Source organism: Saccoglossus kowalevskii, chromosome 17, assembly GCF_978046115.1.
Source record: "Saccoglossus kowalevskii chromosome 17, keSacKowa6.1, whole genome shotgun sequence".
NCBI classification, from domain to species: Eukaryota; Metazoa; Hemichordata; class Enteropneusta; family Harrimaniidae; genus Saccoglossus; species Saccoglossus kowalevskii.
The window spans coordinates 2,463,485-2,487,118 of record NC_140657.1 but is presented as its reverse complement, the minus strand read 5'-3'; the positions used below and the strand labels follow the sequence as shown (position 1 = coordinate 2,487,118).

Genomic DNA, 23,634 nt, shown 5'->3' with positions numbered 1-23,634 from the left:
CCATCAGTGGTGAGTCGAAATGAATCTTAGTAAACCCCAGCTAAAATAAAGTATTCGACAGTACTACGGCCATCAGTGGTGAGTCAAAATGAATCTCAGTAAACCCCAGCTAAAATAAAGTATTCGACAGTACTACTGCCATCAGTGGTGAGTCAAAATGAATCTCAGTAAACCCCAGCTAAAATAAAGTATTCGACAGTACTACTGCCATCAGTGGTGAGTCAAAATGAATCTCAGTAAACCCCAGCTAAAATAAAGTATTCGACAGTACTACTGCCATCAGTGGTGAGTCAAAATGAATCTCAGTAAACCCCAGCTAAAATAAAGTATTCGACAGTACTACTGCCATCAGTGGTGAGTCAAAATGAATCTCAGTAAACCCCAGCTAAAATAAAGTATTCGACAGTACTACGGCCATCAGTGGTGAGTCAAAATGAATCTCAGTAAACCCCAGCTAAAATAAAGTATTCAACAGTACTACGGCCATCAGCGGTGAGTCAAAATGAATCTCAGTAAACCCCAGCTAAAATAAAGTATTCGACAGTACTACTGCCATCAGTGGTGAGTCAAAATGAATCTCAGTAAACCCCAGCTAAAATAAAGTATTCGACAGTACTACTGCCATCAGTGGTGAGTCAAAATGAATCTCAGTAAACCCCAGCTAAAATAAAGTATTCGACAGTACTACTGCCATCAGTGGTGAGTCAAAATGAATCTCAGTAAACCCCAGCTAAAATAAAGTATTCGACAGTACTACGGCCATCAGTGGTGAGTCAAAATGAATCTCAGTAAACCCCAGCTAAAATAAAGTATTCGACAGTACTACGGCCATCAGTGGTGAGTCAAAATGAATCTCAGTAAACCCCAGCTAAAATAAAGTATTCGACAGTACTACGGCCATCAGTGGTGAGTCAAAATGAATCTCAGTAAACCCCAGCTAAAATAAAGTATTCGACAGTACTACGGCCATCAGTGGTGAGTCAAAATGAATCTCAGTAAACCCCAGCTAAAATAAAGTATTCGACAGTACTACGGCCATCAGTGGTGAGTCAAAATGAATCTCAGTAAACCCCAGCTAAAATAAAGTATTCGACAGTACTACGGCCATCAGTGGTGAGTCAAAATGAATCTCAGTAAACCCCAGCTAAAATAAAGTATTCGACAGTACTACGGCCATCAGTGGTGAGTCAAAATGAATCTCAGTAAACCCCAGCTAAAATAAAGTATTCGACAGTACTACGGCCATCAGTGGTGAGTCAAAATGAATCTCAGTAAACCCCAGCTAAAATAAAGTATTCGACAGTACTACGGCCATCAGTGGTGAGTCAAAATGAATCTCAGTAAACCCCAGCTAAAATAAAGTATTCGACAGTACTACGGCCATCAGTGGTGAGTCAAAATGAATCTCAGTAAACCCCAGCTAAAATAAAGTATTCGACAGTACTACGGCCATCAGTGGTGAGTCAAAATGAATCTCAGTAAACCCCAGCTAAAATAAAGTATTCGACAGTACTACGGCCATCAGTGGTGAGTCAAAATGAATCTCAGTAAACCCCAACAAAGGTTTATGAAAGACCTAAGAGTGCAACTTTGAGAGGAGATTACAACAACTTTCACAAATGTCCTTAACCTTTTCACCACCAGTTCCTTCTTTTCATCACAAATTCACAAAATAGTCCTGTTTATAGTCTGCACTTTCTATCATAAGATGGGAGCAAAAATTAAACAAATGTTTGAATAAAAACTGAAAATTGGCTCAAATTTTGTCTGTTGATTCCAAAATTAGGGTTAATTTCCATAAATATTAAAGAATTCAAGAAAAAAGTGCAGACAATTTAAACTACTAGCATTAAAACTTATCATCAAATATCTTTGACTTTTGTTTGCCAATTGTTTTATTTATTTTATTTTGCAAACAAAACAAAATGCACGATTATACATGTAATACTTCTAAATTAAAAAATACCCATGAAAATAATGACTCTATGAGCCATGTTTCCATAGTAAAAAGGTGACGTCCTAATTTAAAACTTTGTTCTGTTATTTATGGCGGAAAAAAAAAATGTACTTTTATATAACATGGGTCCTTCTGGCTGCTCCAAGTTCTGGTGAATACTATTTATTTTTTATGAAATAATGCCCTTTTTCGCAGTTTTGTACAAAGTAAGAAATAATGAATGATGTTTAAATGTTTTTTCGCTCTTATTAAATACTGAATATCAACAAACGACCTTGAATTAGCAATTTCTATTGGTAAAATATTATTGATTTATTGTAATTTACTGTCATTATAACTTTCAAGAGAAACAAGAGTGTCTTTGAGTGGCTCATTTACATTGTCAATATATGCAGTATACATACCCAGTAAAAACAGGTGAACTATAGACGTGTAGAGAAACAGGTCATTAAACATCTAGTTTGGTGGTAAGGTGGGTCATATTTTAATATTGGTCTGTCAGTATGTGCAATACTTTATCTAGATTATTTTCAATGTACAGCATATATCTATCTAGTTTTGAATAGACAATTTGACCATCTGTTTAGTTTCTGGATTCACTATTGGTTTCACACTAATTAATCACTCCATAGAAAACAATGCAAAAACAGGAAAAAATAAATGTTGTTTCTCTAGTTTAAAATTATACCTAATTCAAAAAAATTACCAGCTATCATCAATAACGAGTATACATATAGGTCGGCATACAGTGTGCATTCAAATTTGATGTATAACAAAGCTGATTATTAGCTAGCTTTGTCCCTTTTTATAAAAATTAATAAATTAAATGAGTATTATTGTCAGCTTATATTTCAACTTATTCTTTGTTCTGTTTAATTATGTCACTAATATAAGAAATATTTTGAGCAGATTACTCTGTGCCATTTTATAAGCAAGCTTAGCTGACTAAATGTTTAAGCTTGGACCATATTTTACATACATGTATGGTACTTGTATTAACCTGGATTGAACTATGCCATATTTTACATACATGTATGGTACTTGTATTAACCTGGATTGAACTATGCCATATTTTACATACATGTATGGTACTTGTATTAACCTGGATTGAACTATGCCATATTTTACATACATGTATGGTACTTGTATTAACCTGGATTGAACTATGCCATATTTTACATACATGTATGGTACTTGTATTAACCTGGATTGAACTATGCCACATTTTACATACATGTATGGTACTTGTATTAACCTGGATTGAACTATGCCATATTTTACATACATGTATGGTACTTGTATTAACCTGGATTGAACTATGCCATATTTTACATACATGTATGGTACTTGTATTAACCTGGATTGAACTATGCCATATTTTACATACATGTATGGTACTTGTATTAACCTGGATTGAACTATGCCATATTTTACATACATGTATGGTACTTGTATTAACCTGGATTGAACTATGCCATATTTTACATACATGTATGGTACTTGTATTAACCTAGATTGAACTATGCCATATTTTACATACATGTATGGTACTTGTATTAACCTGGATTGAACTATGCCATATTTTACATACATGTATGGTACTTGTATTAACCTGGATTGAACTATGCCATATTTTACATACATGTATGGTACTTGTATTAACCTGGATTGAACTATGCCATATTTGTTCATATGAAACAAAAAATTGCTTTTATTGTAGTGTATACCGAGTTATCAAAATATGACTCTTTGTGACCCTAGACAAACGTCTATATATATTTGGTTAATATGTAATGTTAAGCAGTGTATTCATGATGTACATATAGCTTGTGTTATTCACATATTTCTTATTTCTTGTGAGAACCATGGTACGTGGGATTGTCAAGTGTCTTCATTATGCATACAGTGGTTGTATTTACTCTGTTCATAAAACATAAATTACATATATTGTATGCTGTATACTAGTGTAGTTTATTCTGACCATACACAACTCAGTCATTCAAGCAAGCACTACTGATATGACTAATATGACTAATATGATATATGTTTGTGCAATGCACTATTTAGCCCTCTGTGGTGCTCTTAACCCAACACACGCCTTACAGAACGATATAGTTTTTCACTTTCCCGGGCGATTTTTTTTCGGCACCAATCAGATTGTATAAACGTCAGATAGTGACATCCGCGGCAGAGTTTATTACTGCCCAATGTTTATCATCTTGTTGATCTTGCCGACGAGACGTACACTATTCTGTCAGTAGTTAGTTGGGTTTGATGCCGTTCGGCAGCGAACACGCCACTCACACCTACATGTCCCAGTATGCACTATTAAAATAAAGAAAATACGGTAATCCTGTCATGAAGACTGTTACTTTAATAAAACACTTACTGTATCCTATACTGTGAAGTATTTTCACTGAAAGGATGATTCAGTGAAAATAAAATCCAGTGAATATACTTTTTTCTCTGTTTCACCACAGTCCCTCTATGATAAGAGCATTTGATCGAAACGCATATAAACCAAAAATTACATTTGTTGTGTACTTACCCGGTACTCATCACAATATTACTTTTCTGTAATTTACATAAAGTGCTATTAATTGAGAAAATACGGTACTCCCATAAACCAATCAGTTCCTGAAACTATGATTGGAAAAAATGACTCATCGTTTTTAAAATGCATACTAGCCAGATAAAAGCATTTAACTTTTGACCCAAATTGCCTGGCGAATGTGAAGATGACACTCTGAAGAAAGTAATTATTTGAGATTGCAATAAACTCTGAGTTATCGATCAAAGTCAGCTTATCGCAGTTTATTTATCTTTTTCTCAATTACTTATACAGTGTTGTATACTTGTATTAACCTTTGAACTCCAAAATCAATTTTGTAACCTTTTTACACATTTTGTTTTTCTTTATTTTGGCCTTGGTTTTTTTTTTTTGCATCTGTGCTTGCATTCATGTGTGCTTGCATCTTCTACTATATCTCAGACATACCTGGGACGATCACATTCAAATTTCACACTTTACATCATACTTTATGAACACATCAATTCCCAATGGCTGAAAGACGGCCATTTTTGTACCGAACAAAGAAATTAAAAGTAGTTGCTTAGGCATTCACCTGTCCCAAACCCACGCTATAATATTAACAGCCGCTTGATTGGTGATTGGTAAATGTACTGGGAAACATGAACTTTTTCTGCATTCTAAATTTAAAATGAAGGAAAACTCATTTATATTGAAGAAACTGTCATGTCAGCTAATGTGAAAGTGAAAATTCAAAAAATGTGTTTTTTTTCTGGAATTTAAAACAAAATCTTGCTGTTTATATGATTGAAAGCCTGGTTTTAATATTTTGAAGTTAAAATTTGTTACGGACATATTGAATAGTGCATTATAGGGGTTGATATTGTTGTTGAGGACACATGGCTGCAGTGTTGTAATAAGCTAATTGTAATCATAATTAACATATTAGTTGTACTCCAAGAGGTGGGTCCCTTGTGTGTGTAATATAAAATGTGTTTACATAATGATCAAATGTGGTTTGTGCAACAACTGTCACTTGCCATTAGGAAATAATTTATATTTTTCAAATAATAATGTTACTCTCTTATACTCATAAAGTAGATTCATTGCCATATAATATTCTGCCCTGTATGTTGTTGAGTTTATTAATCTAATGCACCATACTGTAAATGTCAAATAAGGAAAACTGTCTTGAATTCAAATGCTGTCCAACCAGCAATAGTTCACAATTTGCAGATGGTGAATAATGGTATAATTTGAATAATCTAATTTACTTCTACATATATGTTTTGTCATTGATTTATTAAAACTAGTCTCAAGCAATGTAGTTCATTTTATTTGATAATCAGTGATTTTTCATTCACCGTAATATCTTGTCAATAAGCATGAAAAGTGTGGACTGAGCGTCTGCTGCAAAAATCAAATGGTTTGATTTTAAATTTCTTTTTTTATAATTTACCATCATCATCAAATGTGTAAACATTTTGTACATGTAGCACATTAATTATGGTGAAAATACCCCTAATACTTTCATCTTTGTTAAATCCCACACGCTATTTTGCCGTCACAAGACTCTATAAGCTATAATGTTGTATTATAGGCATAGCCTTGGGTTATCAAGTAGTCAAATTCTATCCCAAAAATAGATTTATGTTCTACTGGCGTAGTAATATCCTTGGAATACAAATAAGTTTATTAATTTATCGGCCAAAAAAATATAAAATAAAAGATTATAAGGTACTTATTATAATATAAATGAAAAATAAAATACTGTAGAATCAATTATTTTCACAACTGGTTTGAAATCCACGATTGGTTAGCTTGAAAAATTAAGATTTGTTTGCAGTACTGATATTTTAAATAAAATGGAGTGGTTTGACACATCTTTTTTTCTGTTTTGTTTTTGTTTATTTTTTGTTTTACAGAATTTCTTCAGAAACCTGAAACAAATCATTTATATTTTTTCCCTAAGTTAGGCATTTATCTGTTAACCCAATTGTGAATGAATGAAATTATAGTAAAATTATAATAATCTAGAATATTTTAATAGTTGATAATTAGATGTAATTTATTTATGATTCAGTATATAATTGCTTTCACCAGCAAATGTGAAATGTTCTAAATATAGCAGTAATTTATAATATGGAATACTTTTATAGGGGTTTAGTCTGTGAGACAGGTTTCTATATTTAAATGAATGATTAATGTTCATGTTGATGTGTTTTCACTTTGATGATGTCGTTTGCGATGTCTGTCCTCAGCGTATGGGGTTGCACGAACATTAGCTTTGGGGATTTATTGAGAAAAGGTATGTGTGGAGGTACATGTACATGTATGTGTGTAGGGGGGGGGGGTGATAATTTTACTTCTGTACTGTCAGTCAAGGTCATGCTAGTTTTTGTTTGCTTCATTGCATGACGGTGACGTTGTTTTGTAAATGTCATTCTTTATTATTATTCAGGTGTCTTATGTGAAATATTTATGTAAATCTTATAATTCTCCAGTAATGTGGAGTTGGAAGTTGTTTTTAGGTTTTTCAAATTGTATGAATTTATATTTTTGCATAAAACAAAGTTGACAATCAATTCTAATGTATACATACTAGTATAATATCGTAGTACATGTACACTTCCATATGGATGAAAGCCTTCAGAGTATGACACCTTAGTCTGCACTTTCCTTCAGAAGATTGGAATAAAAATAGCCGAATTGTTTGAGTAAAAACTGAAAATTGAATTTTGTCTGTTGGCTCCAAAATTAGGGTTCATTTTTCAAAAATATTTGAAAAAAAGTGAAGAAAAATTTGGGCTAGAAAGTCTGATGGGGAAAAAGGTTAGGCAAAAGTGTAATGTGAAATTATTTTACGTTTTAAATTTAAATCAACTTTCAGATAACGAAAATTTTCAATATACATGTATGCATGCGTTGTTCTTTTTTTTGGTACCTGCATGTATTTATAATTAACTTAATTTGTGATTGTTTTAATTGCTTCATTAGTTTATTACTTGTACTGAGATCCAATTCGTGATCATATTGATATAAATAGTATGGATAGGGTTGTTAAATTTATATTCAGTATTACTTCAATAATTAATAACTAATAAACAGAGGTACATGTACATTACTTAGGGTTTGCAACTACGGTGACATGATACCAAAACCCAGTTTCAGTCTCGCTCTCGCATAAGCGTTCCAACTCAGAAAAATTGGAATGCGCATGCCCGAGGCAACTAGGATACTGGAATGTCCAGGTGGATTAAAATAGCTGCTCACGATATGACGGATTACGATAATTATATTTTCTGTACATTTTTCGATGTATTACATTTTTTCACTATGAATGTGGTAATACATGTTTTATTATTTTATTACAAACCGCCTATGTCATGTCAGAAGGTCGTAGTGCCAGTCTCACTATCTACGAAATGAGACTTGAATGGGATCTTGACATGATGTCACAATACAGTACTATGCGCGTTGCAAACCCCAAGTAATGTACCTCTGCTATAAAACATATTATTTTAAGCTGACTTTTATTTTTGCTATTAGACCTGGTTACAAAGATCTTGAGAGTAAGGACACAGCTATAGCTTTATTGCCATAGTGTCTAGGTTTAGAATAATAGTGATGATGAAAAACAACGAAACACTATTTTAGAAGAAATAACAAATAATGCGTGGCTCTCAGATCTTGGCAATCATTTGAGAATAAATAATTTAAGATGTAGCTATTTACTAACAAAAAAATATAGAAATTTTAAAAAACTGCAAATTCTTGATATTTTGCCAAGTGAAAGGTTCCATCGAATAAATGGCAATGGGCCAATAAAAATCAGGGAAACCTGAACTTCTTTCTATGGAAACATTGGCTTTGTGATTTTCCCATAGTGTAAAACCAACTTTGTCGGGCATTTTAGATTGTAAAATGGGTCAAGTGTAATTCAAATCAGGTTCATAATTCAAAAACCAGTTTAAGAAGCACAAGTTTTTCTCTTCAGAATTTAAAACAGCCAATTACAAATAATAATATAGCAAAGTTTGCTTTCTAGCAGTGACTGTTCTTAAGCTTAATTAAAATACTACTAATTCAGGCATGGTGTGACTTCTGATCATATGGCATACAGGTACATACTTGTGTACTACTGTAATCCACCAGCTTCATTCACATACATTTTTGTCTTGTCTCTCCATTTCTCAATTTTAGTCATTGTTGTTTTTTTTCTAGGTGCAATGAATCAGCCTCATAAGCCTTTAAGGCATGAAAAGTCAGAAGATGAGGACGATAGGCCGAATTATGAGAAAATGACACCCAAGATTGTTATGTCAGAGGTCAGTATTTGTACATGTTGATTATAGTAAGGGAAGAGTAGGAAATCAAACTCGCGGTTTACCGCGGTCATTACCGCGGTGGTGGTGGGTGCTCGCCGGTCGACCGCATTTTATGCAAATTTATGCATAGATTCCATGACCCCGGTTTACCGCGGTCGTGTGCGGTAGGCTCGCATGGCAATTTACACCCTATTGTTAAGACTATGAATGGACACAATAGACTGGGAAACTAAAGGTTACTTGCCGCCAAGTTCAAATAATAAAATCGAGTGGTACCAGAAGATTGGAAAAATCGTCTATATTAGTTCGCAGAAGAACACTATTTTATTTTCACGAGTCTTGGTATAAAATCGCAAAGCAACCCAGAATAATGTAGACCCCACATAATGTAAAATATTATCACATTATTTTGAATTTACATCATGTATAGTCTCAGGATTTATTTTAAAAGATTAATGTTTCGCGTATACCAATATAATCGGGCGAAGTATAAATTCCGAGTGTAAAACACTCGATGAGAGGCCACAGTTTACGTTACCTCGAGACCATGCACTAAGTAGGAAAAGCAAGCCGAAGTCGAAGAGGGAGTGTCACACACTTGGTGCTACAATATATACTACAACAACTGGGTGATCAGCGAAAAAAATAGCGCACTTCTTGGCGAAACTGACTATAAATCTAATAAACCTTGGCCCAAGTTTAACCCCAAGTCACGCGCTGAACAAGTGGGTTGTTACCTTGGTGACCATTCGCGCTCCTCGCGTTGACCTTTTTATTATACACATCCCATTACGCAAATTTTTACTGGCTCTGCATTGCCTACGTAAAAATTGTTACCGTACTGGCTGTGAATATTTCACCATTGCCGACGTGATAATGCGTTGCCTTCGTAATAATTACGCAAACTTATTTTCCATTGCTTACGTACTGGCTGTGAATATTTCAACTTTGCCGACTTGATAATGCGTTGCCTTTGCAATAATTACGCAAACTTATTTTTTATACCCCTGTCGACCCCTCGAGTCAGGCTGCTATCACCCTTTCTATTTCAGTAATTGACGGTCTGTAGGTGTTAAGTTGTCACCTCCAACTGATTGAGCGGGCAATTAAATACGCGATAATACCAGACTTAGTTTTTCTACTTTAAAACTGACGGCAAAACACAATACAATCGTCCGGAGCCATCGAACTACGCGACTTAGTCGAAACCACTACTTACTGCCTCAGAGACGGGGCCACTGAATAACTGTTGTTGATAATGATATTGTAAACAAACACGCACACACAAAACATTAAAGCCAGAAAAGTCAAGTCAAGAAACAACATTTCAAATAATAATTATGGTTTGACATCTATATCATTTTGAAATAAACTAAATTTCATGTAAATAAAATCCACGTGTTACAATTTACTGTAATTTCAAACTCGGGGCAGCGTACTTGGAACGCAGAGTATTCGATCGCTTACATTTCCAGTGAAAAAAAACAAAACAACGTCCGGTGCTTTTGAACTACGTGCGGTTGGCACAGTAACGGGCAATGACCTCAGCGGTTCACACGCAATGAAATTCTAATCAAGCCAGCTAGCGTTATCGTACGGTATCATAAACTCAATAATTATTCATTCAAAATGCCTTTCACACTCACGAGTACCATGGAACACGAACATGTAACAGAAAAATAACGTCTTTTGTTTAAAAAAGATTCTGTCAACCAAGAATACATGCGCAAGGCAAGATTTGTGAAACGAAACAGAAAATAAATAATCATGTCATTGTCAGTGCAATGCAGACAGCCTGACCTGTTTTGATTAGTTTGCCCGTTTCTCGTTTGCTAGCCATTTTTTCTGGAGTGTGACACAAATGGTGAACATGATACTGCCAACTCAATCAAGAACCAGGATACGGCTTGGATACGCTGAAACTTTGTAAATCGTCCTCTTTTCAATTGTAAACTTTATTCCAGTGTTACGCTAAATACATGTACTAAATACTAAACAAGCGCACATATCGTATTCATTTACAGCATCGGATTTTAAAACAATGACTCGTGGAATCACAAAGAAACTGTTAAGTACGTATTTCACACATTACCGAGGACCGCGGTAGAGACCGGTACAGCGGTAGAGACCCCTAATTATAAGCAGTCCGCGGCTCTCCCCGGCGTTCTGCGGTACACCGCGGTAATGACCGCGGTGCACCGCCCGTTTGATTTCCTACTCTTCCCTAAGTCAGATTTCAGTTTACCATCTTCACCAGCCAAGGTTCATTTATTCCTCCATCACCTCAACACCACACCTTAGTAGATGATATATAGCCAATGTATATTTAAGTGCGGCCCTCTCTGGAAATACTTAGAGATATTTTCTTCAATGCATTCTAGCTGCATCATGGACAAAATTGTACAGTAAAAGTTTTCTTCCCAGCCTTAGATTGTGCTGACATTGTACTATATTTGACGCTAAAATTCAATTATGTTAATTTGTTTCCCTATTTTCACTTTACATTGTACTACACTAAAGAAACACAGCTATAAAATATGGTCACTGTACATAATATATTTTCTCAGTATAATGTGAACAGAGATTTTCAACCGTCATAGCAATTGTATTAACAGTATTCCTCTGAATAATTTCAATATTTGCACAGTCCAATCCATGAGGCGGAGGCTCTGTTCAGGACTCTGTGTTGTACGATCGCATGGAATCGACTGCAATGCCTGCATCGGATCCATATCAAGTGATAGTTTACATACATGTAATAGTTCAAACAACTGTAGTTTTTGTTCAGTACTAGGCTACATACCATAGACAGTCTTGGCAAGTGAGAACTGAGGAAAGGCCGCCAAAAATTGCATCAGCAACACAACACTACATTTTATTTATAACCAATTGTCACATGTTATGCCAACCTTGATTGGGCGCATGCTTGAGAGGAACCTCCAATCAGATCTATGCATTTTGCCGAGGTGAGGTGAAATACGTGTCTTCTCAATGCAATCCCACATGGGTTCGTGAGTGAGTATGTTTACATCGTAAAAACCGCAGGAGTTAGATGATGTCAGTTTACATGGTCAGTTTAAACAGTTCAGCTAACATGAGATTAAGCGGTTCAGCTCACGTACATGTACATGTACAAGCGGGAAACATGTTCAAAATGTGCATTACTTGCATTACAACGTCAATTGCACCCCATTTACATTGTGGTAATGACAATGAGGACTTTTTACATGTCCATGCCTTATCTGTAAGAAGAATTGTGCTTTCTCATTGGCCAATTTGAAATCATGAGAAAATAGATAATTAACTTGTGATTGCAAAGTTTTAAACATTTAACAAGAGTAATGGATATATTGTCTGGAAGTACAAAATGAACATGTATCTAAATTCACTCAATGGATTAAGCTGTGAAAAGTTGGCATTTGTTGAGGTCACATACTGCAATTAATCTCTGCATAGATGTCAATTTAAAAACTTGAGAAGCAGGACTACTGTAAACCTTTTTATTTTCAGGAAAGACAAATTATTCTCGAATTTGGAAAGTCAAAATTGCAAATTTTCGTAGCAATGAAAGTTTCACCAAATTCTGTCTTCCCAAATGCCATAAAATAGTCAGCTCTCAGGAAACTGTTTTTATACAGTACTACAAAATTAAAAAACACTCTTGTCTAGTTTATAAAATCAAATAATAAACAACATCGTCACAAAATGAAACTGATTCAATTATACTTCTACATGTATGAGCAATATTAAAAAAGTTGACCTGGCTGACGAATCACTGTAACAGTATTATTCTGTCAGTTCAAATCCAGTTTGTTTTTGCTAAAATTCTATTCACAGATCCAAGGTTTTCTATTTCTGGTATTAAATAATGTTTTTAAAATAATTATTGGATTTCTGCATGAACTTGATACGAATTCAGTCATCCTGCATTATAGATCATTACAGTTATAATAATAATGAGTTCCAAACAACTCATGTGTGTTTGCCGTAGTTCGCTTTTATCATGACATGTCAATTGCTAACTTAATTTGCGGCCTGTGCCTCATTTACAGTCCCACTGCAATGATACAAAACATGTGATTTGCCATAGATTCTTTCTGTCAATGTGAAAGCTAGGCTTGGAGCGCATATAGTCAGAACTGCCACAGCAGGATAAAGGTGTATTACGTCACAATGACAAGATCACAAACTGAAGTGGCTGAAATTGAGTTTATGAATTTATGAATGTTGTAAATACATAGTTTGAGATACCCGTTTTCTAGTTCACTATTTTGTAAAACAACTTTGAACATTTCAGTAATGCCGAATGGATACTAAAAAACTTATCATATACACTGAAAAACTGTACATGTACATTTACAGGTGTCAGTGCTGCAGCATGGGAGGTGTCAGTGCTGCAGTTGGGCTACTGTACTGGTACTACATTTTCTCAGTGTGGGCACATAAAATGCTGCATAGAATATCCAGTGTGCTATGCATGTCCTGCATATTCAAATTATAATATAATGTAAATACTTAAAAATCAGAACATTAGTTGTGTACTCAATCAATCAGTAACTTTATTCTCTGAGGTGAATACAAAGCTAACACCAAGGCACTGATATATCACAGTAATGAACAAAATACACAGTACAAAAAAGTAATTTGATAAGAATGATATCTCTATTTTTACTAATTAAACAACTCGCATTATCATAGCAGTTTGTTTATGACCCGGAAATAGAACTAGTTCAACTACAGTTTGTACACTGATACTGCATAATATAGGACAGTTTACTCAGCTGAACTGTCACTCCCATATCATGAATGTGACATTGATATGGATGCATGTTTTGAGGCAGTTCATGAATATAATTGTGGTGTGATACCTGTATTATTATATTCTACCAATTTTATTTCATTCTACCCATGAGGGCTCACTGCTCACTGCAGTGGTAGAGGGGGGGGGGGGGGCTAATTGCATGAAGTGCCATGCACCTCATAGCTGTCACCACATACCTTAGTGATTACGGCATGTTAACCCTAACCAGTGTCTGGTTGAGTTAACATTTGCTTATACATAATTCCCATGCCCTGTGTACTAAGGTTATTTTATGTGAAATACAGCTGTTGATTCTCAGGTTCTCAAGAAATGGGTTATGTGATGGTAGACATTGCATTCCTACACTAGCACTGTGATCATTTAAAAAACATGAATCTATTTTCTTATACATGTAACTTTCCTTCAGTGTTTCCTGATTGTGGTACACATATAATAAACAAACTGCATACATGTATGTAGCTAATTAATATTCATGAAATATAATCTGTCATTAATTGGATGTAGACAATCTGTGTTCCAAATTTCTGTAGAGAAAGAAGAATCATGTGTCACTGGTTAACCTAGGTTAAATCAGGTTCATTGCGTACATGTGTTCCTGGCATCTCAAAAAGCAATTCATCAACATAAAAATTAATCATCAAGTTAATTATTAAATAATAAACAACAAATAGTAAACAAAATGTGGCGTGCATGTACTCCAAGTGATGACATCATAGCGTAACACAGTAGTGGTAAAACATGGCACTATGTGCGCAACCAAGTGACGCACGCAAGTGTCAACAATTTGAGATGAATGATAATTTATTTCATAGTTAATACTTAATAGTATTCAAACAACCAATATACCTACGTTGGTATCGGCAGCTGTGCATGTTGATGATTAACCGAGTGGTTATAGGTCAGTGACATGGATAGCACATCAATATATTTTGAACACATTATAAAGTCACGGCAGAGACAAGTTAGACTTTAAACAGTCTGTGTCTATCAGGCTTATAAAAACAATGGCTACCACTCAGGTTCCCGGAAACCTGTTGCAGTGCTTTGGACAGAATGAAGGTTTGTCCCCGTCACGATACCGAACACTTCGGGTACTATGTATCAAATACTTGAATCGGGTAAGGTTTATGTTTCACCATACAATGTAGTTACCTACTTTGTATGTTATTATTGTTACTAATTCCGAAGATAAATATGAATTATCGTTTGAATCATGCGTTGTTTGGATGCTTTATATGATATAATGTTCAACTTTCATACCTGTGTTAGTGATCACCTCTATATAAAACCATTTATATTTATAGACCATTTTTCAAGAGTCTCAAGGCATAACATATGAGCAACCTTGATACAAAGCCCACCTGTCTTATGTGACCACCCATTCAGCAATAGACTATAATAATAATTAGAATTATGTGAATAAAACAATTTTTAATTTTGTCAAATTATTATTTGATTTTGTTCAACTCAATTAAATTTATGTTGCAAAAGCATACTGTTGTACTAGACCAGAATATCATTTTTATCATTTCACTACATTTAATACTGTAAAATCAGTATTAGAAGCCACGGTTTCTATTAAGGTAGAGATGCAGGTTCGTGGGCACTTGGGAGTGGATCTCCATATAATGCACTATATTTAACTTTTAACAAAACGATAATACATTTAAATTTGGAACTGTTACAGCCATTTTAATTATGAGCATTAGCAAACTTCTTACTGAGTGAATTGTTATGCAAATTAGCCATTATCTCCGCTTCTTTTTTGTGCACATCCCAGAACTTAAAAAAAAAAGCTCCTAGATGCTTTGACCTTTTGTTTTGAAATTTTCACAAATGATCGACAGTGTTTTTATCTTCAAAACGCCGTCAGGGCATTGTTTTTGGTTGAACAGTGTTACAACAATCGTACAGACAATCAGCCTGGGTGTTAATTTATGCATAAACTTGAAGTATTGAAATTTGAGCTGCTGCGCAGCAAAATTGACAACTGGTAGACAGTTTTCAAGACGGCACTTTCTTCATAGTAAACAGATGTACCCATAAACCAATTTTGACAAGAAACAGAAGCATGGTTTTGAAGCTAATTTTTTTAAAATCACTTTTGACCAAAAAAGCACATTTTTGTGCATATTTCAAACTACAGTGTCCATGAATAAAAATACTAACAAAATTTTAAAATTCATACAATACCTGTCAGGTAAACTGCATCTCTACCTTAAATGGTACAATGTACAATGCAATGGAGGGGATGCGGCTTCTATTAGAACATCTACACAAAACAAGAACACTGAGTTTTAATTCAACACACTTTTTGGGTGCAAAACCGCTGTAGAAAAAAACACTTGCTTTTACGGTGACTGCCTTGAACTGCTTGTACAGCAAATATGTATAGTGTTCTGAAGTGCTCAATAAAGTCTGTAAGAGTAGTAAACCCAAATTAAATAATTAATTGAATGTGCATAATTTTAGCAGATCTCTTGTTGCAGTGATGTTTTAAATTGTAGTTAAGTTAGCATTTTCACTGAGTTTTAATTCAACACACTTTGTTATCAGCAAAATAATTATGTATTAAATGCCCATACATATGTATTTGGAACAAGTGTGATGTCATCACGGACAAGTAAATCCCTGTATAACACTAGTGATTCAACATGCCATGTACACTAATGTAAGAGTTATTGTGATTGGCTGTCACTGATGTAAGAGTTATTATAATTGGCTATCACTAATGTAACAGTTATTGTAATTGGCTGTGTTCATAATTCACTTTTTGTCATGACAGAAGTTAACCGTTTTGGAACAACAACATGTCAGCATTCTGACATTTTAATTCCTAATTTCCATATTTGAAAGAGTAAACAACATGATGTAAACAAATGAGCTACGTTTATAAGTGTCCCATTAAATTATATGTCAGAGGTCAGGGGTCATGTTTTTAACTAACCTAATGGAAGTCGTATAGTAAATCATACCTGATAACAGTGGATATATTTTATAAGTCTTTCTAATAGGTTCACATAGGTTATGTGGAATGAAAGAAATATTCATTAGGAACGCATTAAACAAGACATCTATCAGTTTGTGAAAGAAGTCCCTTGAGTACATTGTCAACAAGTTGTGAATAGTAAAATAGAAACCTGTCATATCTGAATAGGCATGAACTTAAAGGTTGATAGGGCACCCATTTTCAATGCAAAATTTGGTAAAAATGCCTCTGCCTATAGAAATAGTAGGGGGGAAATCTGTATTATTCGAAAAACAGTGAAGTTGAAGCTTTGTAATGATACCTCATCAACTTATTGTTGGCTTGGTTAGCTTGAAATGTACATAAACCTCTGCTTTTATCATTTTAGATAAACTAATACATGTACCGGTATATATATATTATAAACATCCTGTTTTGTCACAATGATTCATAAAGGTGGATCTGACAAAGATGCAGTACTCAAATCGTGTATCCCATTGAATGATGTCAGTCATGTTTTTATTAAACCTATATGTATGAATATGCATTAGGCAATAAAATAAAAAAATAAATACATCTAGCCATCCATCCGTCCATCCATCCATGTTTTTTGAAACATGTTCAACATATGGTGTGTACTTCCCTCACCTGATATCGATGTGACTTTTGACCTGTACATTGTATGAATCCTTGTTGTGATGATAAATACAACGTATTTGCTTCGTACAAGGGTACACTCTGAGATGATTTGAATATATATCGGTTAATTGTAACTATGCATGTTTTATAATATTTTAGTACATTGCCATTGCTCCATGCCATCTATTGAAATTACTGCTGGTCACAATAATTTGCAACACTATCTTACTTCATTTGTTGCCCCAGAAATTAATTGAAAACTTAACAAAAGCAGGATTTTAGGGGCGATACCTGTATCAACACTGCAACAGTATTTGATCTGTGCAGATGGCTGCTTCCTGAAAAATGTTATGTATCTATTGATAATAAATTAAATCCATTTAATGTTGATTTTTACTGTCATGGTATATCTTAGAAGTGGGATAAACTCTCTTTTTAGACTAAAACCATGTACATTTACGTGTTAACATTGTAAGTGTTCTAACTTCAAAATTTCATTTATCTTTCATAAAGGGAAGTCGTGTACGTGATAAGTGAGATGCATCATGGGAACACCGCCATGTTGTAGTGACACTTCATTAATAAATTTGAGATACATTGAAATTCACGTACACATTCCCTTCCATTATGTACACAGTTGTCTGTAAAGCTTATCCACACAATTGAGCCAATGTCATGAAATTGACTTTCAGTTCAATTATCAAATGTGGCACAATTAACAATAACAATGCAAATGTATAACCAACTACATGAATTCTTCTGGGAGTATTAATTAAATGTCATATTAATACATTCTGTTGGCCAGTCAGTATAGAATGTCACTCGTTTTAAGCTTATTGTTATTGTTGCGCCCTCATGCCATGGCCATGCGCCCCCTTACCCTGGGGAGCAGATTCTCTGGCAACCATCAAATTCTGATCGACCAGGGATCACATGTGGCCACAGTCTTCAACTGTGACCTGTCTGATAGTAATTTTGGCCCCAAGGAAGCCATAGAATGCTCCATTTTAACTTAGAATTATCCACACCCTGGTAGGAAGAACCCTATCTCCCCCACTCGGTGGCTTCGCTGAATTGCAGAGCTCCCTCTAGCAGTTTTTTTCTAAAAAAACTCCTGTGTACATGTACATGTATGTTGTTATTTGTTCAAGGTTTATTGTGTTAAAGATAACAGTAATGATCATAAGTCAGGTTTATCATACATTTTAGATTATAATGAACTGAGTACAGTGTGTAATGCACTCTGTGTTGGTGAAGACTAACCATAGAATATGGTTGTTAACATTTAAAAATAATTAATATCATTGTTTTTATGATTTTAATATTCAGGATCGTGGCAGTCAAGATTCCCTAGATAGCAGATGGACGTTGCCAAGAATGAAAAGTTATGATGCAGTAGTGTTTGATATGCTTAGAGTCACGCCGGATGACTTCGCTGTAAGTAACCTTTGAACCTAAATAACTTTCCTAACTTTGCACGTATAAAGTGTAAACAACTCGCTGTAAAATTCATATAGTACCCCCTCTATGGTGGAATGACATTTGAATGAATTTTGAGGTCAATAATGACCATTGAAATCAATTAAGAATAAAGTTGTTGAATTCATAACTTTATTGTTACGTTCATTTCGACCCCCACCAAATACTATTTGATGAGTACGCTAACATGCGTACTACACTGCAGAGGCTTTAATTACCCAAATTGCCTTTCACCTAAAATTTTACTTTTGGACCGATCGATGGCTTCTTGGCCAATGACAACAGTTCCTACCTTTGGCAACATCTGTTCACTAGGCACAAGCATATACAATGTACTCAGAAAATTTTTCCAACTTGTGTCTGATTGGCTGGTTTGCCTTTTTCTTCATTTTGTATATGACATAAGCATTTCTGCCAAGCAATGACGTACAATATTGTGTTGTGTACATCACTAATTTGTTTCATTTTGTTAAGTTTAACACTCATCATGCAGACTCTGTATACTTTTACATTGAATTGTCCAGATTAAAACAGTCTGTGTTGTGAATGAGTCTTATAAACCACACCATGGTTGTGAGTTACAGCTGCTGCGGAAAGTCTTACAAGTTGAATTTTGACAAATTTATACATTAGTCATTATCTCTGTGATTTGGGAATGCATTATGGGGATTTACATCATCTGTGACTGCTGGTCAGTTGATGCACAAGTGACTTTGCTTTATCACCGTAGTTCAAGTTCATACCTGCAATGAATCATTTCACTGATAACTTGAGGCTTGATATAAATCTTGCCTAACAATCCACACTGTGTATATTGCCATATGGAATTTTAATTATTGACTAACCTTTTCACCACCAGACATTTTCAACCACATTTTTCTTCACTTTTTTTCTTATATTCTTTAATATTTCTGGAAATGAACCCTAATTTTGGAGCCAACAGTTAAAATTTGAGTAAATTTTCAGTTTTTACTGAAAAATTCAGCTATTTTTTTCCAGTCTTCTGATAGAAAGTGCATACTATAAACGAGTCAGACTATTTTGTGATTAAAAGAAGGAACTGGTGGTGAAAAAGTTAACAAACATCCAATAGAACAGTGCATATATATCTAAATTAGAAAAATTTCATATTTTAATGTTTCATGCAATTGATCCTAGCTATATAGAAATTCAAATACAATGTAGACACATATTGGAAAATTATTTATTTGTCAATGTCTAAATTTCCTTATTTCTCTAGTGTCTCCTGTGACCTTTCAACTTGAACCCTATCTTAGCTAACACTCGTATGAATCATGGCTTTACGTTAAATAAAGTATTATCATGTGATATAAGGCCTGTATGTGCTCTGTGTAATTGGAATGCAGAGATCAACAATCATGACTTAACTGTACAGGAAATTAACTCATTTCAACCTAAGCCTTATTTTAAATGGTGACAATAGAAATAGTGAGTAACAGGAAATAAAAATGATTTATATTGATTCTCTATCGATTATAAAATGACATTGTCAACTGTCTACTTATACAAAATTATTTATCTATGTGCAGGTGTTGTATATATTGTGTGTAATTTCAGGGTTTTCCATATTTACCAGATTGCATTCATAACACTGTAAGGCGTATGATCTTGTAGAACACATCTACAATCAAAAGTGTGTTTTTGTATACTGAATTATTAAATAACCTATTGAGTGTAAATTGGGGTAAATTTTCTGTAATTTCTGTCTTAATTTTGGAATAAAAAAACATAACGTGACATTACTTCAAAATTTATTTTATATTAAAAAGAGGAGACTATAAATGTGGATGGTGCCTGAGCTGGCTTAGGTACCAGAGAAACACCTCAGTCTGTAATTTACGTAAAAATAACTTGTGGTATTAATAGTATGTGGTATGTACTGTGAGAAAGTTATTTATTCACTGAGATGAAATTTTGTTATTTTCACATATAAGTGAAATCTGCTAAGATTAAATCCATATGAATGTCTGAAATTACTTGTAAATTTTACTGGGAAAATTTGTGAATTTTTAAAACCCAGTGGAAATTTATACTGCAAATTGTCAAAGCTATTTTGTTTATGAACACATATAAATACTAGAATTAATTATTCGCTAAAAAGACCTTTTTTTTTTCACTGATTTTTGAATGTGAAATATAGAAAAAAAGGTATACATGTATCCGCTGGATTTTATTTCCACTTACCGGTAATCATCCCTTCAGTGAAAATAAAGTATTACAGTACAAGAATATAAAATTGTGATTATGATATACTGTATTTTCTCTATGAGTAGCGTATGCGATTGTGGTGAAAACTAAGGCTTTTATTATCTCTGTATACCATAAATGCATTCGTGTGTTAACAGGTGCTTTTTATGGAGCTTATATGGAATACCCACGCATCAGAAAATTCACCATAAAGTGAAATTCTCGAAAGATTTAACTTCAATGAGCTTACCACAAAATGAAATACTACTAAATTTACCCTGTAAAATCTTAAGAAAGATTGACTTCATCTTGTAGCTTAAATTAGAAAAGAACAATCACTTGGCTCATCCCATGTGGCACCTGACAGATTACTGTGAAGTATTAATACTTGATTCAATCCCTGCGGCAACTCACAAAGATTTGCATAAATCCATTAATAGTTCACTACTGCAGGCATGCATAAATCTAGTCTTGTGACTGCTTTGATGTGACCACATCGATTACACCTGTTAACATCAGTATATTAGCAATGTATGTACTTGTATCCAATCAACAGCTCAGCATACATACATTCCATTACAGTCCCTAAATGAGCCACTCTTTGAAAAGAAAATGTTTAAGGTGTAACTCCTATATTGTGCTCAGTAAAGGTCTATGAAATAAATAACGCCACTTTTCCTGTTCTATCATTATTACTGTAAAATCTGTATTAGAAGCCATGGTTTCTATTAAAATCGTACAATACAACAGAGGGGATGCGGTTTATATTAGAACATCTACAAATGAGAAATTGTGATTTTTTTCATTTTTAATTGTTCAAAATGAATGTGTGCGACTTCTATTAGGGATGCGACTTCTAATACAGATTTTATGGTAATAGCAAAATTGTTCAAAATCTGTGTTTTGGATAGTTTGATTCAAAATGGTGGGCGAGTTTATGATTGATTTAAATATGTTTCTGGGGTCAGTTCCATACACAAGTATTGTAATAACGATGTGGATTATTTATTTAACCTTATTACAAATAAATTTGGTACATGTATATTACAAGGCCAGTCTATAGAGGGACTCTGAGCATGTACATATTATGGGAATGTTTGAAATGTTCACATAATTATTTTATTTCTTTACAGAGTCAGATTACTCTTCTGGATGAACCAGTTTTTAAATCCATTAAACCAGAGGTAGGTTCAAGTAGCTAATATTTGACAAGTTTTCACCAAAACTCATTTATTCGCCCATTTATTGTATTTGTGTTTCACAGATATCGCTATCACGTTGTGCATTTATCATGATTCTTTGCATATTATCATCACACTTTGTAACACACTTTTTTTGCTCTGCGGAGGACTTTGTCAAGCAGGGCTTATCATACATGTATGAGTGATTGTCCGTCGTCGTCTGCGTTAATATTTTATGTTATTGACTTATTCTTTGATACTTGGTATATACATTTGTATGTTTGTCATAGATTTGTTCATTTCATGATGATATCTTTAGTTTTCTAATTTTGGTGAATATTTTTGTCATTGTTGGTAAAAAGGGATATTTTTGACTACTTGTTAAAAACTGCATGTCTCAGATTTACTCATTTTGTGATGATTTTTTCAATTCCTAATTGAAATGTACTTTGCCAAGAGGCTGCTAGTCCAGAGTAAGTTTAGACCAACACTGCAGTTGTTGAAATGTGCAAATATATGAAGTCAAGTTTCAACGGAAGGCGCTAAATCAAACTCTGCCACTCGTAAATTTAAATATTCTTATATTCTTAACGCAGTCATACTGTGAACGCTTGAACATCTATAGTGATACTCAAAAACAGTACAAAGACCAACACAGCATTATGATCTGAAATGTTTGTTTTGCTTCTTTTTTGTTGTTGCAATTTATCAGGATCATTTCGACAGAATTACATTCCTAATCCCATTCACACATTTCTCGTGCAGAATGTTCCACAGAAAGCGCTGGTATGGCTTCTTGATGCTATTGTGCCAAAGAGTGAGAATCAAACTTGTATAAACTTGGTTTAGAAATGTTTTACCGGTAAATAAATATGTAAATAAATAAATAAAAAAACAAAACTATGAGCAATATAGAGTATTTGAAAAAAATGCATAAATCTTTTGATTAAGGTGTAAAATGTCGTCTGTGGCAGAGACGGCAAACAAATGGCAGAAATTAGTTGAGGTTTGGAGAATGATTCGCAGTATGGTAAAACAAACATGCGTAATAAAATAATTAAACATTCCTTCATACTTGAATAAAGGTAATGTCACTTGTAGTATAGCTGATGGATATTTTCAATATCCCTGTGTTCTCCCCATCTCCTCAGCACAAGGGGGCATTTGTATTGTGGAACACCAAATATATCTACACCAGAAATTTGAAAGTCGTAGAATTGTTGTTGAATGAAACAGATAAAATAAGAAATTAAAAGAAAGAGCTACAAGACTCGTGTTTGCTTCCCAAATGGTGTTTATTCGCTACCACATGTGTCCATTCATTCTACTCACTTATGTAACTATGACAATTTAGAACATTGGATGAGATGGTGGTTGAGAATAGAGTGCTATTTAGAAAGCAAAAAAATTGGCAGAGAAATTCTATTGGCATAACTGTTGTGCTATCAATCCATTGTGAGGGTACAACTACCTCGATACTCTCAGATTGACGATTGAAAGCACTCAATACTGTGTCCGCATT

The 23,634-nt window shown here is 34.1% G+C and overlaps 1 protein-coding gene across 4 annotated transcripts in view; it reads left to right on the top strand.

Moving 5' to 3' along the window:
• LOC100378287 (ras-specific guanine nucleotide-releasing factor RalGPS1-like) overlaps positions 1-23,634 on the top strand; it is an 87,384-nt gene that overhangs the window by 37,185 nt on the left and 26,565 nt on the right. For 2 of the 4 annotated variants that reach the window (XM_085492507.1, XM_085492505.1), the window contains 3 exons: positions 8,712-8,815; positions 18,574-18,681; positions 22,065-22,115. In XM_085492507.1, the coding sequence (XP_085348633.1) occupies positions 8,717-8,815; positions 18,574-18,681; positions 22,065-22,115 (258 nt within the window). In that variant the 5' untranslated portion in view covers positions 8,712-8,716. Of the gene's footprint in view, positions 1-6,729; positions 6,796-8,711; positions 8,816-14,614; positions 14,756-18,573; positions 18,682-22,064; positions 22,116-23,634 lie in introns of those variants that run through there. The other 2 variants (XM_085492504.1, XM_085492506.1) reach the window with 2 other exon arrangements.